The sequence below is a fragment of the Penaeus monodon genome, chromosome 36, assembly GCF_015228065.2.
Source record: "Penaeus monodon isolate SGIC_2016 chromosome 36, NSTDA_Pmon_1, whole genome shotgun sequence".
In the NCBI taxonomy this organism is placed as follows: Eukaryota; Metazoa; Arthropoda; class Malacostraca; order Decapoda; family Penaeidae; genus Penaeus; species Penaeus monodon.
Window position 1 is genome coordinate 32,771,137 of NC_051421.1, and position 20,206 is coordinate 32,791,342.

At 35.9% G+C, this 20,206-nt stretch overlaps 2 protein-coding genes across 3 annotated transcripts in view; one reads left to right on the forward strand and one right to left on the reverse strand.

Moving 5' to 3' along the window:
• Positions 1 to 1,532, forward strand: part of LOC119595460 — a 52,660-nt gene extending 51,128 nt beyond the window's left edge. For both annotated transcript variants that reach the window (XM_037944583.1, XM_037944584.1), the window contains exon 3: positions 1 to 1,532. This exon is cut by the window's left edge and continues 185 nt beyond it. In XM_037944583.1, coding sequence (XP_037800511.1) covers positions 1 to 126 — 126 coding nt within the window. In that variant the 3' untranslated portion in view covers positions 127 to 1,532.
• A 576-nt stretch (positions 1,533 to 2,108) lies between these two features.
• Positions 2,109 to 19,638, reverse strand: LOC119595459 (nucleolar protein 11-like). The gene is given in 12 exon segments (XM_037944582.1): positions 2,109 to 2,311; positions 2,540 to 2,701; positions 2,988 to 3,148; positions 3,547 to 3,755; positions 6,480 to 6,636; positions 7,083 to 7,277; positions 14,485 to 14,652; positions 15,604 to 15,685; positions 15,687 to 15,740; positions 17,291 to 17,494; positions 17,790 to 17,960; positions 19,472 to 19,638. Coding segments are annotated over 12 exon segments (1,815 nt in total). The 5' UTR covers positions 19,601 to 19,638; the 3' UTR covers positions 2,109 to 2,188.
• Positions 19,639 to 20,206: the final 568 nt, after the last annotated feature.

The window sequence follows — 20,206 nt, forward strand, 5'->3', positions numbered from 1 at the left end:
AAGGCCGACATGATTGCTCAGCGGTGTTTGGGGCACAAGATGGCCGGCTCTCGCAACCACGTGTACAAGGGCCCCATCAGGCTCCACTGCATGCCCGTGCGCCGCAACATGCACTGGGTCTTATGAGCGGTCGGCCTTCCCTCGGCGAAGTGCCTCTGCGCCTTCTAGGGTCGTCGTGAACCCACTAACGGGACCAAGCGATCTGCAGCGTCAACGGCAGATGGCTCTTCGATGTCGAGCAGGTTGAGGAAACCGCCTGCTCGGATCTTCCAGGAAATGCAGGCCGAGGTTTAAGCCTTCCACAATAGAGGTCTAACTGTGAGATTTGTCTGGCTGTCTGGAAAGATCGCACGCATTAAGCCTCGCTAGAAGGTCATTACCGCAGCTCCTTGTTCAACGAAGGCCACTGCCATTTCCCTCACAAACACGTGTCAAAGCCCCTTTCCCTCCTGCCACAAGAACATGATGGAGAGAAGCAACCTGCGCTTCTTACCACTGAACTATCCTCCACCCGTACAGTTTCTCTCGCATCTTCAAGACCTTTAAGAAGGGACGTTTCCTTGACTCTTGAAACCATGATTTCTTTATAGGGTGTGAGCGAATGTGTGTTGCATTGTGTATGCACTTCTTAACACTGATTTAGACGGGTTAAAAGTGGTTTTATCCAGGGTAGGAGGGGTGGGGAAGGGGAAGCTGTATTTCTTACCCATAACTGATCGCGTCGGTTATGTAAGATAGTCTGTTAGTAGTATGTAAGGTAAGATGATATATCTAATAATTGTCAAATATATACTAAGAATGGTTTATTTCTTTAAACTTTAATAAAAAGTATCTAATGTTTGATGTTTTACTCCCATGTAAATAAAAGGGAAATTTATGACCAATCATACTTTTAGGCTAAACAATAATAATGGTTTTAATACCTTTTCACTAGTGTTTTTAAATCAAATTCGGAATAGTCTTCACAAAGAAAAATTATGCAATGTAAATAATTAGCCTCAAAGTTCATTAGAAAACCTTTCTAGATTTTACATAGTAAGTGGTTCTGATGATTGAAGAGATATTAAAACACAGCTGAGTACTTTTTGAACGTATACCAAATTAAAATGGAAATATATCTTCTTTTATTGTATCTAGTAATGATAAAACAAGATTGGTGAGCAAACAGTACATCCTCTCAAAGTACTGACAGACTACAAACAGACTCTAACATACATGAAAAGCAGAAAAGTATCATGGCCATACAAATAAGCAATAACAATAACTGCATAATTCCCCAAAATTAAAATGTACAAGTTGATCAGAATGTATAAATAAGCACAAATCAACAACTGTTTGGCTAATCTTGCACTTCCAATTAAGTGGGTTGGTGACTGTGTAACAAACTGACTGACAACCCTGTGTATTTTGTATGGAAGATTAATTTCTACATTTATAAATACTGAAATGATGATTTAGATATGTATATATTGTAAAACACGTATTTGTACCATTTCTTTGGTTTAACATACCAATAAAAATACTTTAAGTAACGTGATGTTTTCATAAGCAAAACCTTGTATTTATCATTAAATATTTGAAGAAATGAATGTTTCAGTGGTAAAGCTGCTTTGTCTTTACAAGTTCACAAGTTCAACTCAAGGATGGATTCAGGAAAAAAGGAAATATTTCATTAATATATAAAGAGATAAGTCACAACCTAAAAAGATTACATTCCCACAGAATTAAAAAGATTACATTCCCACAGAATGTCTGTTTCATGTAAATGACCAAATCAGAACTTCAAACTTAAAAAAAAAAAAAAGCGTCTCCTTCTTAGCAATTTTTTTCTACACTTCTCATACATTAATTTATTTTCATCAGCATTAATGTGAGACTACGGATTGTCACATCATAAAAATCTCAAACCATTTAGGCCACACTGTCTTATTTTAAATATATTATGGGCACTGAAAGGAAGGAAAAGAAATTCTAGATGAAGACGTCATATCAAAACCTGGAAAAAGAAGAAAAAAATCTTCATACCACTTGGACATCATTTCTCTTCCAGAAAATATTCAATTTATAGTCGCTACCCACAAACTGGTAAAGAAATAAAAACTCCAAAGAAAAAAAACAAACATTCTTTTAATGTAGCACTTTAACAAATATTTTCCCCCTTCGGCACACACACAGACCACATAAAGAATCACGTGATGGTCAGTCGTTCAAGGGAATATGCAGAGGAATTCATCTGTGGAGGGAGAACCTTGGCCTCAACAACTCTCTTGACGAGGGGCTCCATGTCCATTAGTCCCTCAAGGAAGATCCTCTGTGCGAAAAAAAGGAAATTTGAGAAGCGAAAAAAAAAGAAAAAAAAAGAGATAGAGTAAGAGAAAAAATAATGATAGTAATACTGACAATAACAATGACAAAAATAATAACACTAACAATAAAAATATCAGGGTCAAAACAACATAAAAACTATTAATGATGTAGCAAAAATTCAGCAACAAGGCTGAAAATAAGAATAAGACAAAATCTTTAATAAGTGACTTACCAGATTATTGACCTGAGTGAAGCAAGAGAGGAGGAGGCGGTGAATGTCCACTTGCGATGTCATGACCAGGTGCTGGTACTTTGTGTCCAGCAGAAGACTCAACCACGAACTCGCCTGCGCAACCGAGGGAATGCGGGAAGATTCTTCGGGGACAAGTTCCGCCTGGGGGGAGAGAGGGAGTCGCAGAGTGAGTAAGGTTTAGGGGTGAGGAGAGTGTAGAACAGAAGTAAATAAAAATGACATTGTGAACATGAAAAATGAGGGAAGGAGGTCGCAGTGAAGGAGGATAGACTCAAGTGATAAAAAATTAAATTTTCATCCTTTAGAATCTTTCTATTTATCAATCCATTCATAAAAATATATATCTAGTACATACAAATCTTAAAATCTGCACATGCGATGCAAACCCCACCCAGAAACACCAGCAACAGCAGCAGTTCTCTCTCACCTCTCCTGCAGCAAGCAAGAAATGCAGGTACTGGATGAGGCTCAGGGCATTGTCGAAGCCCAGGCGATACAGTTCCGGGGACAGCAAGATGTCGGTGAATGGTTTGCGCAGCAGGCCGTTTATGAAGTGGGCCTTTGCTATGCCAAATGGGCAGGTGACTTCTGGCGGGCAGAAGAAAAAATAGGTAAAAAATATGGAATGGTTTGTATGAAATTTTTTTTTTCTGGAAAGTGATTTTAAGTGAAATGTGGTTTTGATTCTTGTGTCTTGCAATAATCAAATGTCATTAATGACTGACACATGCATGCACGCACGTACATGCATGCACCTGCATATCATTTTCTTAATAAAATGACACTAATAATAATGATAATAATGATGATAAATAATAACAATAATGATAAGAAAACAACAACAATAATAATAATAATAAAAAAAAAAAAACAGTAACAATACATAAAAAAAAAAAAAAAAAGTAGCCAAATAATGCCCAGCCTTCAAAACAGGCGAATACTGAAGGCCTCTTGACAAAACCACAAAGCTAGAAATCTTAAAATACCTTCAGGCTCATCTCCTGGAATGACACACTTGGTTTCCATCTGAGGGCATTTGCAGAGGCCCTCGAAATCTGCATTGTCGCAACTCAGGTAGTAGTTGGCAATGTCAACCAGGCAGGCCTCGGGTATGTCGCGGAACGTGTCGAGAGTCTCGTTGAGCAGCCGTGTCTTCTTTTTCTCCAGCAGGATGTTCACTAGGTGTGTGACTAGTCTGGAAAATGATAGAAAAGGAAATGATAAGAGCAACAGCAATGAGTAATATATGAGTGAGTGAAAGAAGATGACGACAACGATGGTTACTGTGATGGTTAAAATAATAACGAAATGCTACAACTATTAACAATAATAATAACAACAATACAACTTCTCCCGAATAAATTCTTGACTTCCTACTAATTTCCACAAGTATTCCGGAAGTGTCTATTCCAGTGGCTCTCAACCTTTGCAGTCTGTAACATATTAAAAACATATATCAGAGCTGTTGAGAGAACCAACATATGCTTGTCAGATGTGCCATGATTGGCTGAGAGTGTGCGAGTCTTGACTGGCTCAGAAAATGATGTCAAAGCTAGTTTATTTGACACAATAATCTCATTCAGCAACTGTTTTTTTTTTGTTTTGTTATTGTCAACAGAAATTAATACAAAATGTTTGTCAAAATAAATTAGCATCAGCATACTTCAGGATTTGTGAATGAGATTATGTGCTGTTAATGCCAAAAACTGCTATAACGTCATATTTGTTTACATCAAAAGCTTCTGAAGCTGAAAAAAGAAAATACTTTGCTGTTATTTCATCTCGACATTGGTGACCTTCCGAAGATTTTCACTACATACACCTATGGAAGTTTTATTTTAGTTTTATATTTCCGTTGTCATTACTGTGTGACCCATTCAAAGCAACTGTGTTAACATATATCCAACATGATGTAAACAAGGCAAGAAAATCAAACAATTAATTTTGTATATCAGTATATCTAATTCTACATACACAATTACTCTGTCCTTTTTGGTATCCATCATCTACTCGGTCGGACATCCCAGCCTACTTGTCAGACATCGTACTCTATGGAGTCCATCAATACTACATCATCACTACATCACAGGGTATTAGATTAGCATGGGGGTTTTACTAGATTGATAGTCTTCATATATATTATATTCTGTGACATGCCAACTCTTTGTTATATTAATATGAAAATACAAATGTGTTATACACACACACATTATATTCCCTTAAAAATGTATAAAATACTGTAAATTAATAGACTACTATAAAAAAAACTTAATGAGCTCTAATTATTGGAAATTTTAGTTGAACTGAGGTTAATTTTCAACAAGTTTCCAATTATTCAATATAAAAAGGCAATAATTTCATAGGCAAGATATACACAACTGCATTACTTTATGACATACTCCTTTACATAGTGGTAGCTTTGGATAAAAATTATTTATGCTGTCTGATTTTACACACATCTCATCTGCCAATCTTTGTGAAAAAAGAAAAAGGCTGTGGAAAAAACAAAATAATGTAAAACGTGTAATGCAATGACTGTGGTTCATGAAGAAATTACCAGAGAAACCTTATATAGTATGGGAACTTGACAATAGAAGAGATAAGATTTCTTTGTAGTTTTATGCTGAAAGATCAATTTTAAAAGTATATAGTCTAGATTATCTTTCTGACTTAGAAATTATCGTCAACAAAAATTCTTCACTGAGGACCTCTGTTGGTAAAAGTAAAAACTTATCTCAAAGAATGTGTGATAAACTATCATATACCTTTGAAGCATTGATATACAAGTTAAGTATCAAATTGTTTCAATATACACTATACACTGTTGAGAAAGAAATGTATTCAGCTGATATATACGAGGCCCTTAACCCTCGAAGATAAAGGACGTGGGTCTCATATCCCCTTAAAAAAAAAAAAAAAAAAAAAAAAAAAAAAAAAAAGGTATTTCCTCACTCCATGCAAGAGTAACAGCAGTAGGTGGAGTTTCCTGTGAGGAAATTTCCCTTTTCACTGGTTGCTCCAAAGGATGAATGAGAGCCTGTCTTTCACCCAAGAATTACACCACAGCAACAACAACTTTGGGGTCTTGCTCTGACGTTAACCTTTTTTATACATTTTCCTTTATCACTTCTATCATCTAGCTTTTGAGGATTACTCTGTGTTTTTATTTTGAAATTAGAAAAATTTCATCATTTTTTTGTGGCAAAGAAGCTGAATCACCCAATAAATTATGATAATATAGCCATTATTGCCATTATGGTAAAACTGCATTGCTTGCTTTAAGTCACAATTCAAATTGGCACAGCAAAATGTGCTGAAAGACAATGACTTGGATACTTTATTGGACTACAATGACTTGGATAATGATGGTCTTGAGCCAGTAGATATGACAGATGACAGAGTGATCAGGAGGGTGGAATCTAGTGTGGAATCGGAGAAAGAGGGAGAGGGCCCTGGAGAGGGATATCACTCTACTTCAACCCAGGAACTGCATTCTACTGCAACCATCAGTTCTCCCTAACTCACCACTAAACTGCCTTATACACACCACCACCCTGACTCCCCTAGCCACTCCTCCCAGCAGCGAACAAGCTCATAAAGCGCCTCACGAGTAAAGGCCCTAGGTTATCTATGTCATCATAATCATAAATAATTCCTTGAAAGTTACTTTATTTTGGAATATATCAACATTTACAAACACACACACAAACGCGCGCGCACACACACACACACGCACACACACACACAAAAGCATCTCGTATAATAACACAACACCTTACAGACACAAAATAAGCACCTCTCTGACACACACACAACCTCAAATATTTCCACAGACCACCTCGCCCTCACGGAATCCGCCTTGCAGACGAATACACCAACAACCCAAACGAAAGGAAGAAAAGCAAGAGAAGCAACTCACAAGCTTTCCGTCAGCGTGTCCTTCTTTAGGTCCCTCATGATGTGGCTCAGTTCCGTGCTCTTGTTGGTGTAGATGGTCTCCTGGGCTTCCGCGGGTACTGCCTCCTCCGTCCCCAGGTTCCAGCTGCGGCAAACTTCTGAGGTGTATTCGCAGTCTTCTGAAATGGGTGTTGGGGAGTTGGGTTAGGTTCTTTAACACACATGCATTCATACATGTATAGACACACATACACAAACATACACACACATGCATGCATACATACATACATACATACATACACACACACACATATGTATATATGTATGTATGTTTGTATGTATATATGTATGTATGTATGTATGTATGTATGTATATGTATATGTATGTGTATGTATATGTGTTTTGTAGACATATATATGTATGTATATATATATATATATATATATATATATATATATATATATATATATTTATATATACATATACACATACATATATATACAAATACACATACAAATATATATATATACATACACATGCACAGAGAACAAAGAACGAACACAGAATTCCAAATTTCCCCAGCCCATTCTTCATATTCCTTCTCCCACAAAACATTACACTTACCGGAAGCCTTTGTCCCAAACACTGTGGCTAAGTTGGACTCCTTGACAGTATAAGGTATTAGGGCTAGGGATCCTCCCTCGGCCACCACTACCCCATCAGGCGTGACCCAGGCCAGCGGGGGATCATGGTACATCTTGAGCTTGCGGCTGCACACAGTCATGGCGAAGGACAGGTCACGCAGCACAATCAGCCCTCCTGGAATAAAGGGGAAGTAATATGTAAAAAATATACATATATTTTTTTTCTCCTGGAGTGGGGGAGGGGGCATTTCTTGTATGTGCTTTTCTGATAATTTGTGAGGACTGTTTTCGATTTTGGTGACAAAGTTCATAAATTAAAATCACAGTGGTTATGGCATGTGTATATACTCTTGATCCACAACCCATCTAGACTAAGTATAGACATTTGCATGCCCTCCTCGAAGGGCATGGTATCTTAATGAATAAAATGCAGTTAAAACAAAGTAAGACTGTGCAGATAACATTACAGTATATTCTACATATTGCAATATAAACTCTTCAACAAAAAATATCTATATGTCAAATTAAATGGGGAGGAGGGAGGAAGTGCAGGGATGGTGACTTTGTGCAGGCACAGGGAGAGGATCTAGCAATGACAAGAGTTAGCAAGTGTTTGGGTGGTGTGTTTGTTGGTGCATCTATGTGTGTTTCTGTGTGTTTTAATGTGTTGTGCCTGTGCCTGCATGTATATTTGTGTATGTATGTTAGTGTGTGTGTCTACATTTGTGTGGGCACTTGTTTATGTGTACATGGATGAGCTGAAGCTGCAAGGGCCATGCTGTTTGGTAATATGGGCAAGAACAGAAGCACACAAATGAGAGATGATATAGAGATTTCAATAAGGCAGGAAAAAATGGTCAGAAGGATGTGTAGGATGGAAGGGTATTAGAAAAACAAGGAATAGGGATGTGAGGATTACAGTGAGGGAAGCTAGTATAGTTTTAAAACAATTACATGGGATGACGTCAGCCGGGTTTACTTGATTATACTTTTTAAATCCATATGTTATGTTTATTTTTGTGAACCAGTAAATTTTATCTAACCAAGTCATTTGCTATCATTTCAGTTTTAAATATATCTTATATATAACTATGCCTCTCAAACCATCCTAAACCTGATTTATAAAATGGAAAACAAAACCAAATAAAACTTATAAATGATTAATATAAATTTTTTAAATATCTCACTACGTCCAATAAGCACTGATTTTTGTTATTTAGGGTAAACAAACAAAGCACTATATATACCAGAAAAGTTCAGCCAAAAGGCCTCTTCACACTCATCAATTACCCATGGTTTCCATGTAACAAATGCACTATGGTTGCACCCACACTGGCAACAGACCTCCTAAAGGCAGTTGAGCCATGTAACCCAATCACAATAGCAGCCCCCGGTGCCACACTGAATAACCCATCAGGGTGCTTGCAGAGTCAGTTGCTAGATGGAGAAAATCATAAGCATGGGAAATGCAAAATTATCCCACTGTCTGTGCTTTAGGGTCCAGCATAAACACACACACACACACACACACAACACATGTTCACTCACTCACTGATTCACTGACAATGTCTGTCTGTGTGTCTGTCTGTCTATCTGTCTGTGTGTGCCTGCCTGCCTGCCTGCCTGCCCCTGTCCCTCCTCTCTCTCTCTCTCTCTCTCTCTCTCTCTCTCTCTCTCTCTCTAGCCTCCGGGCTAGTACAGTGGTAACGTATCGGCCTCTCATCCGAGGGGTCGGCAGTTCGCGCCCTGCCCAGGCGTGAGAAGTTGCAATTGTTGCCTGGAGGTTACTGCTGTGGCTGGGCACCACGGCGGGTAAGGACTAAATTCAGCCGAGTCTCTCTCTCTCTCTCTCTCTCTCTCTCTCTCTCTCTCTCTCTCTGCTTTAGATCCTTTCCCTACACCTGTGTAAACCTGCTATCTTTCCTTCTTGTTTTGAAAAGTAAATATTTACAGTGTTCAGAATATAAGGTCGTGTTATCTGTTTCAGACTTAACTGGCATGTAGACTCGTAGTTTTTTTTTACAAACTATATACTATTTGCTTTCCCTTTAAGACAAGATGGAAAAATGATAAAGGAATTATGAAAATGTGAGAAATGGGGAGGGAAACAGGGAAAGAAAAAACAAAACAACTAAAGGAAAATAAATAAAGGAAAGCCAGGGAAAGGAAATTAGAGATGGAAAGAGAAAGGAGAAGGAGGAGAAAAGAAGAGTCAGGAAGAGGAAAAGGAAGATAAGAAGTAAAAAAGAGAGGGTGAAATAGTTATTAACATAAAGTTAAAGCAGTGAAGAAGAAATGGTGAAAAAGGAACAGAAGGTGAAAGAAAAAAGGAAGATTAAGAAGTAGAAAAAGAAGGAAAAAATAAGATGCAGTAATATTAAGTGACAATCTATTAATATGCACATCTTTCCGTTACATAACATTTGCAATCCTTCTTTTTCTTCTTTCACATTATCTTCCCGTCTACATCTCAGTCAATAATTCAGTTACCTTCTGCCTTTCATTTCTTTATTTTTGGCATCCTTTCCCTCAAAACTCCATTTCTCTCTCTTCCATTCATTTTTCAATAAAACACTCATGATATCTCTCCGACTATAATGTAAACAAAAAAACAAAACCTCAGTATTAGAACAACATTTTCCATTACACAAACTTGTAACAGTGATAAACGTTTCCCCAAAGACCCTCACGGACCTGTTTTCAAGCACATTCTATTATATAAAAAAAAAAAAACACCCTGGAAACAGACACCCCATGACACATGACATACGTGTAAGACAATATTTAGTGGTTTACCTGTGTTGAGAATTTTTAAAAATCTATAGGCAGTTAAAAGAACATTTTTGCGAATCTTGTGTTTAAGGACAAGAAAAAGTTACTACATTTCCCACTTGAATGTTTGTTCTACAAATGGTTTGTTGTCGAGCATACATTGTGTAATGTGAACTACACTTCATTACCACAGATAAAGAAAAAACATTGTATACACATCAATAATCCAAACAGATACTTCCAAGTATATCTTTTAATGATATATCAGAAATAACACAAAAAAATCTTTTACTGATCATTAGCATTCCTGAGAAGCTAATAATATTATAAACATATGTAAGAAAATTAATGAGGGGAAAAAAAAAGAAGAAAAGAAAAGAAAAAATTGCTTACTATATGTCCACATAATATATGACTTTTTTCTTCTTCTTCTGTTCACACTCATAATGCACACACAATCTCCAAACACTGAGCAAAAATAAATCCAAGCAAAAAAAGTATATATATATATATATATATATATATATATATATATATATATATATATATATATATATATATATATATATATATATATATATATATATATCATATATATGTATATATATGTATGTATATATATGTATATATATGTATATATATGTATATATATGTATATATATATATATATATATATATATATATATATATATATATATATATATATATGTATATATGCATATGTATTTATATGTATATGTGTGAGTGTGTGAATTTGTGTGTGTGTATGTGTGTGTGTATGTGTGTGTGTATGTGTGTGTGTATATGTGTGTGTATGTGTGTGTGTATGTGTGTTGTATATGTGTGTGTATATGTGTGTGTATGTGTGTGTGTGTATGTGTGTGTGTGTATGTGTGTATGTGTGTATGTATGTGTATGTGTGTGTATGTGTGTGTGTGTGTATGTGTGTGTGTATGTGTGTGTGTATGTGTATGCGTGTGTGTGTGTATTTGTGAATGTATGTGTGCATACGTCTGAATGTGCCTGTTCTGTGAGAATGGCTTAGTGCATGCGTGTGATTCATGTGCATGACTAAGCACACGTGTCTGCAAGTACATGCACAGATGGATATGTGTGCATATTTGTATATTATAATTCCACCATTCCACAAACATGGTTAACTGATGCTACTGAATCCATATTAAATAACAAGACAATAATAAATTATAAAAAGAAAGAAAAAAGCAAAAAAAAAAAAAAAGTAAAATTCTGATAATTATAATACAATAAAAAATAAAATAAAATAAATAAATAAATAAAAAAAATACAACATACAGCACCAGTCATAAGTCATAACATGAGTGAAATAACTTACCGAGTCCAATGCAATGTGGCCGACCATGTGTGCTGTAATCACAGGTCTGGCTCTCTAAAACAAAAATTTAAGTGGGATTTGTAGTAACATAGTCCTTCCATTAAGGACGAGTGTCAATGATGTAACAAATCCAGAACACGGGTGAAATCTCAACTCCTACTTGCTCTTGCCATTTCAAAATACTTTCCGCTTTCCGAGTCGAATGTACTGAAGGTCAATTCGTTTACGTCTTGTTATCATTGCTTAAACTTTTTTAATGGAGGCTGTCAATGACTGACACCTTGACATACACACACAACTCTCTCTTTCCCTCGTTGCTGAGAGGACAAAACCATTATTCTTCTGATCCACTGGTTATCTATCGTGTGGTAGGAGTTCTTGAAAATCAAATAAAACTAGTAATTGAGAAGACATTGTAATCCTTCACTTCTTCTGTATGATGTATAGTTTCTACACAAATCTGCATGAAATTCTATTTTAGCTGATGATTTCTTAAAAAATAAAATCTTGCTCCATGGCTATAGACATGGAAATGAAGACACAGAACTATAGAATCAAGAAAAGGGTTGATCCCTATTTGAAAAGAAAAGAAAAGAGAAGAAAAAAAACAAAAACAAGATAGAGAGAGAGAGACAGAGAGAGCGAGAGAGAAATAAAAGCCAATATTCTGGTAACTTTCAAAAATAGCTAATTCTAACTAGTGACATTTATTCAATGTGCTGGGGCTATTTCCATATCTTCCAAGAATTTGCAAAGAACCTTGTAAACACATACCCTCCTCACTACCTCAGTCACAAACTTACAGCGTAAAAACACACACACACACACACACACACACACACACACACACACACACACACACACACACACACACACACACACACACACACACACCTATTTGGAAGCAAACACACAAACATACAAATGCATACACAGACATATTGAGGAACATCCACACACACTAAAGAAAAAATTATATTAGTTGGTTTTCTTGTGAAAGGAGCCGACATAATAGTCACCCATGGCAGACAGATAGGCAGACATCATGATTTCTTAACATAACCACTTAGCATAAGATCATTTAAGTGCTTTGGAAAAAAAAGGGGGTTACATTCTTGTCATATCATTACTACTTTGGTACTTAATGGTGCTGAAACTGAGATAAGGCCACTGTCATGATAACGTCTGTGCATTACACAGGGTGGAAGATAATCAAAACAATTTTTCCACTGTACTAAAGGCTTTTGAACCTTGGATTTTTCATCATCAAGTATGCAGCCAAATATCTGAATTTCTCTCTCCTGTACACCTTAAGTAAGATCATAAGAATTCATATATTCTATTTTTCAAATTTTCACTCTATATGTTCTCTAACTCCATCATAAAATTTCCAGAGACACACAAAAACAGACCATAAAGAAATAATTAAACTTTTCCCTTTTCAAAATCTATATACATTTTCTCATACTCTTCTGCTTTTGGCCAATGGGATGCACCTGAAAATGCTGCTAATATCATTAACATCTGCAGTTTGCAAAAGCCAGGAAACTGCTGCATGACCTGTTTTGTTATATATAATAAATTTCCATATTGTATTTGTGCTATACTAGAGGGAAATGTGGTCACACATTCAAACTTTACTCGTACACCTTCTAAATACTTGCACCAAAGCTCACAGAAGAACACACAAGAAATAGACATACTTAAATTTACAATCAAACCCCTGTTTTGTTTAGGACTCTTTTTCTCCTTCAATCAATGCTAACTCTATCACATATACAATGATGAATCCAGTTTTCTGAGGCAATAAATTAAATACCCATTTATCACACTAGCCAGCAAGCTGATGTCAGCATGCCAATACTCAGAGCTGAGTCAACTGGGCACAAATCAAAGACCTCGTGACTACAAAGCCAGCGCTCTGCCACAGGGTAAATTGTATGAATGAGTAAGGCTAAGTAAGCCTAGCAACACAACACACTTCCTGGAGACTAAGCGATTCTAGAGCCATCAATATGTACACAAAATAGACAAAACAAAATTGCATATAGTGCATATATACATGCTCTTCCAGCAGCAACAAAATAAGCAAAAGAACAAATTAATCTGGTACGTACCTAACCCATTAGTGCCAGGTAATATCTGTGTTCTCTGTAGTCTTGTTTGTGACTTTTGTTTACATGTGTTTGTTACCGAGGAGCCAATAATTTGGCATACCTGATATCCTCATTCCTTGAATTTTACCTTTTTCTCTAATGCTATTAATATCATTACTATTACTGTTACTGATGGTGATTATTATAATTTTATTATCAATACTAACTGCAATATAAAAAATCCAAAAATCAAGGAAAATGGTAAACAGGTAAGACAGGGAGGACTAGCAAGTTAATCTTGGTGACTAAAGACTTGTGAAGCCATCAGTGTGAAAGCAAAATTTGGAAAAGTAAAGACAAGTCTTGAGAACTTCCAAATGCTGTTTGAGATTTTTTGTTCCCCTTTTCCTGGTGTAAAAAAAAAATCAGACTGATCTCATTTTCCTAGACACTATTCAATGTTTGGCTAAGCAAGCAAGGTATCTATTGCACTTAGGGAGGCAGGGCAAACTTTCTGCAGAAGATGCAGGCAGCAGGCACCATTCAGTACATGTTACTTAGGAGATTAAGAATCAGTCTTGGTTGAATTACATTTTCTATTTACAGATATCCTTTGGAACAAATCTTGTTCCAAATGATACTTGAAATTTACTGTATATTGTAATTTAGGTATAAAATCACTTAACCAACTCAAAATGAGTAAAATTTCTAAAGTTTAATAAGGACGGGTGTACTGACCAGGCTCATGAGGTGTCATCCATGCCACAGGAACCTAGGCACATGACATGATTAGATATCACTTGATGTTTGTGAAGTTTTTGCCATGACATACCAGGATATCATCCAGTATCAGTGGGTTAATCAATTTGTTCATATCTGGACACCATCAAATTAACCTCCTCTGCCAAAAAGCATTGGGTATCTATTTAGGAAATCTAGAGAAAATGAGTTATAAATATCAAAGCAAGTGTGGAAGGCTTCACCTGTTTTTTATTTCAGGTCAATCCAGTTTATCTAGCACAAAGGATCAATTGCCATGTGATCCCAAAATCCTGAACAATTCAAGGATAGTCTACCTAAAGTTTGATCACATGCTTTTTATAACCTGTGTGATAAACCTTAAAAATATTAAACCCATAATTTCTTTATATAAAACTTACCTTCATCTCCTTTCCCCATGCCGACGATAGCTATATGGCTTGGAGACAATTCCAAAATTTTTGTACTTTTCGATGGTATAACTGAGGCTTCTGTCGCATGTTTTTTCCCTGGCAGCTTCTCCAAAGAATCATTCCGAAGGTCAAAACTGTACATATCTCCATTGGACCCTGATGATGGAAGGAGGTCATGAAATATGTTTTATCATTAATGAAAACTTTAAAGTCCACTAAAAATAAATATTCACTCAGGAAAGTAACAAAAAATCCTCAACAATAACATGAACATATCAACACAATAATACGAGTGATACTATAAAAGGTAAAAGCTGGGTGACGTGGCTGTTTTGTCATGAAAAAATCCGGTCAAGGGGTGAGTGACAGGAACCATCTCACGAAAAAAATATTTGGTTGAAGGGCAGTTGAGAGCTAAATCTCATCATGGGAGATTGTTGATCAGTGGTGATTGAAAAGGATGTCTAGTCATGAGTGCACACAACGCTTAAAGGGAGATTAACTCAAAGGGGTTTCTTAGTGGGCTGATTTTGTTTTGGCATAAAATAATGCACTACATCAGTGATAAATCAAATAACCTGCTTTTTTTTCAAAATAGTTAAGAAGAAAAAGAATGTAGAAGACAAGACTGAACTATAAAACTAGAAAAAGAAACACAGTATTCAAATAAATTTAAACCCAGGCCTGCTAATATGGAATATATAATAAATAAAAAATTGCTAAGCATCTATATGATATTGTGTGGTATTCAAAGGTACTTAATGAGACTATGCTAAGATAAATACTGCATCATAAAGAACTATCCCCACTTCAAATTCTATCTGACCAAAAACAAATCATTACTGTTCTTCAACATAAAATAATCAATATTTCACTTATTTTTCCGAAGTTCAAAATTTCAACCATAGAGTGGCCTTTGTATTGAAGTGCTCGTTACATGGAAACGACCAATTTCAAATCAAAACAAATTTGCCGATGTTGGATGGAACGACCTGCCTTCATACCCTATCCTTCACTCAATAACAACTAGTAACAACAACAACAAATAAATAATAATAATAACTAATAACAATCAAAAAGCAAAAACAGGAAAAACTCCGGACATACATAATGTAATTAGTATCGATGAGGAGAGGGCACACAGGCCAGTGAGTGTGCAATCTGCAACAGCCAAGTCATATCCTCTAGGGTGACCTTCCTCCACTCTGGTTCAGCTGCAGCTCGTACAGTTTTGTGCAAGATGCCTGCGGATTGAGGAAGAAGACATAGTACTCATTTTAACAAGGAAGGAGAGTCACATGGTCTCATGGATACATGCTAATATATTTTTAACCCTTTGCCGACGGGTGGCATGTACGAACATGCCATGGCATGGCTGGACTATCTGCCGGGGGCATGTATGTACATGCCATGGTGTATGTATGGACATGCCATGAGTTTTTTTTTGTTTTGTTACAATCATGGCAAAATATTATTTTTCTGCCACTGAAAATGTGATTAAGTTGTTTTTAACACTCATTTTTACTATACAAAAAACCCCCCAAAAAACTACGATTTCAACTCCATGATACCACACACTGCTTATTTTATTCAGACTCTAGAGCGAATAATGATCAACTATGGTGTCTATATAACAACAAAAATATCCTTCAGTCTTGATTTATCAGGAAATATGGCAAGTAGAGACTAGAAAATAATGATAACTGAAAATACGACATATGCTCGTAGTATTACGAAGAAATGGCAAGGGATGCTGGAATTTGGCCTGAGCGGTCGCGCATGCTAGGGCGACGATATAAGCCCCTGGCAGCGAGGCCCGGACCACTATGAATACTACCCGTCGGGAAAGGGTTAAGTATATCCTTCTCTCTTTACTTGAAAAGACTGTCTTTGTCATCTAGCCAGACGAAGATAAAAACAGAAAAAATACAAATGATAAAAACAGATATAGAAAATATTATCAACAACAATAAAAATACTAATAATGACAATAAGAATGAAATTCAAAGTAAAGTAGCAATAATAATCATAATGAACATGATGAAAATAAAAATAATAACATCTACAACAATAAAACCAACATAATCATTCATCAAAATATTAGACTAATCAAGTAAAAAAAAAAAAAATATAAAAAAAAAAAAAAAAAAATAAAGACTAAAAAAGTAATAATAATAATAATAACAATAACACTGATAATAATAACAACAACAATACTACTACTAATAATAATAACAATAACAATGATAGACTATTAACTCAATGTCGGCAGGTAAATGCTGTGCTTATTTAATTTTTTTTTGTGAAATGTTTCTGGACATAGATGGCTCTGCAATTGCTTAGTAGACCTTATGACCTTATTTGATTTCACCTTTCCTTGAACTGGTGGGTAAAACGTTTATTTTTACTAATGCTATGACATTAGTTAGACATTATGAATATTAATGGTGTTATTTTTATTAAAGACATTATAATTACTACTATGTTATTGACATTAGTAACAGCAATGTAAAATAAGGTAAAATATTTTTGAAAATCAAGGAAAAGGGTAAACAGGCAAGGCAGGCAGTACCCGTAATTGGCTCATTGGTGACCTAATACAAGTGTAGTCATCAATGTATAAAAACAATTAATAAAGTAAACTCACAGTTGCCATGGCATGTATGCACACCCCATGCCAGCTGGCTTTGGGTTAATAATAATAACAATATTAATAATACCATTATCAATAATAATAATTACCATAATAATAATAATAATACCACCTTGCTCTCAAATTCCCACTTCCACTGACCTCTTTCTTTCTGGCAGCAATTAGGGCTGTGCTGGTGCTCTCAATGATCTGCACATAGGTGATAATCTCATCCTCTTGCAGGAACCCTGGCTTGCTCTCACGCCTCGTGCTGAGAGCTGATTGGAGCTCTTCAATTTCGCCATTGGTGAAGACAGTGTATACCTTATCTGCACTTACGAGGAGTTGGTGGATTGGGGATTCAAACTGGAGTGGAGAGTGTGTGATTGGTGCTCGTATCAGATTTTGAAAAAATATCATTATCATAATATACTGATTATGTGGAAGAAAACATGAACTATCCAGCCATGTCTGTCTCCATAGGAGCCTCCTATCATCAAATAACTATTTTTTCTCAGAACAAATTCTTTCATCACTGCAACGGTTATTAAAAAACAACTGTTAGTGACGTAATCCCATTATACATCTGATAATAACGAATATGTACACTTTAAAAAACATTTCCCACCTCACTTAACAAGCTAACAAAAATCTTACTCACATTATATCGCTTGACGTTATCAATGTCATCTTCTTCATGACTCCACTGGGATATGGAATTTCCATTGATAACTACTGCAAGATTGTTTGTAGCAGGAACAGTTACAGCAGCAGATGTGAAAGGATGCCAGCTCTTTGTGGACCAGCTCCTCACCTGTCTGCGGTCCAGAACCTGAAATAGTTTAGGTCTAGTGTTGGTAATATTCATGATCATTATCAATGGCAAGCACAAAAAAATAATTTCATAAGTGCCTACCAATACATGAACTACTTGATGCTACCAGTGTAGTATATATCCATGCAATGTAAACAATAAGAGTGACTTAGAAAAAAATGGTATCTCTTTGGTGTTTTCTTATGTATGGCACCTTTTAGAAGCATTTGCACAAATATTGCCATAGAGGAACTATGTCTTGGTTTAGGCACATATTCAAAATACCCTCATGTGATCGATCGCAACAATAATGGTATTAATAGAGTCCCCTCACTCTACAACCAAAATATATAGAAATTATGTGTGCAAAGTCCCACAATTTTGGCCCAATAGCAGAAGAGTGCATGAATGGTACCAGGCAAATATGAATAACATACAGAGAATTTGTTAATATATAGACAATTGCAGGAGGCTGTAACCCCTGCAACACCCCCATGGGAGGCTGCAGAGTCCCAACCCCTGCCCTGATCAACAAAATATCCACTACCTACATTACCATAGTAAATGGTCATGCAAAGGTATTCTATGCAATAATCTTGTCTGTATCATTCTATTGCTTCATTCATGTTTGATTACCCAACTTCACCACTACCTCCAACTAAATATTGTCACATTATGTACTACATATCCCGTATATTCAGTGTATATTCCCTACTGAATTCAATATAGCAATCACACACATATCTTTAAGACACAATAACCACCTCAGTTGATCTTTATGGTATGGATACATTAATCCAATGCCGATGGGTAACAGAAATCTCTGAGTATGATAAACTAGTGATTTCTGGCACAGCCAGACACTGGGCACGGGAGTCCGCTCCATCAAGCGGGACACCCTGCTCCAAACGCTCTGAAGCATCGTTCCTTGTACAGGCGTACCCCGCAGGCCATACAGAATGTTATGATGCTAGTACACGTGACCCATCTGGAAGGGGTTAAACCGGGGCAAATTGGAGATAATAATCCTGTAGATAATAAAAAGTTGTAGTTATTGTGTCATAGGAAATAATCTACAGACATTGAATACAATGCCCCAATTAAAGGAAAAAGATAGCAGAAAGCACAGAGCCTAAGTCCACAAAGTGTTCCTGAGTTTCATCTCTTTCTTGCTGTGCATACTTTTATAAAGACAATGTTTCCCAGAGATCGATAAAACACTTCAATCTAAAACATTTCTTTTTTATATATCACTTCAACAAATGAATAATAATGGAGATAACATCTCTTATTCTTTATTATGTTTTCCGACTGACAGGTGGGTGTTGGTCACAGTCATGTTACTTTCGTGTTATTGAGGATTTCTTTTGCTTTTAATTTGGGTCTAGCTTGCTCACCCTCACTCAGCCAGAGTTCTCAATGTCACATTTTCTCGAATTTAGTACAATGTGCTAATAAAGGGGGATATCAAAACCACGATCCTAGCCTCTATTTTCTTTTTTTTTCTCCTCTATCACACTTCCACTTACATTATAAAGCTTGACCACGCCTTTACACGTGATCAGAATGTGTTCGTCAGCATCTACAGACACCCCGAGGAGATTTCTGACATGGAAATCACTGCAAAGGAAGCTGGTGTTGTGCAGAGAGGAGGCCATCGCGAGACAACGTGCGAGCTGTTTGTTTACATTCTCGTGAGAGGAGACGTAATTCCGGGTCACGTAGTGGCGTTTTTTGGGGTTGTGTAAAAGAGAAAAAAAGGATGGTTTCTTTTTTTATTCTATTTCTATAAATATATATTTTTTAAATCTATTTTTCATTTATCTTTTATTCTATTTAGTTATATTTTATTTGTTTATTATTATTTTATATATATTTATATTTATTTATCTATTTTATTTTTTTATTTTTTAATTGCTTCTTTTAATGTGAATGTGATGTTATGTGGGAGAAAGGAGGATTTTTTCCTTTCTTCGTTACTTCTTTTAATGTTATATTAATGTGATATTAAGGGAAACTGACGTAATGGCTTTTTGGGGTGGTGTAAAGGAGAAAGAAAATGATGATTTCTTTTTTTATTTGCTTCTTTTAATGTGAGTGTGATGTTATGTGAAAAAAAAAATCTTCGTTTTTTTCTTTTAATGTGAATATGATATCAATTGTGATAATATGGGAAACTGACCTAATAGCATTTTTGGGTCGGGTAAAAGAAAAAAAAAGGAAGATTTCTTTCTAAATTTCTTCATTTACTGAATTTTGCTTAT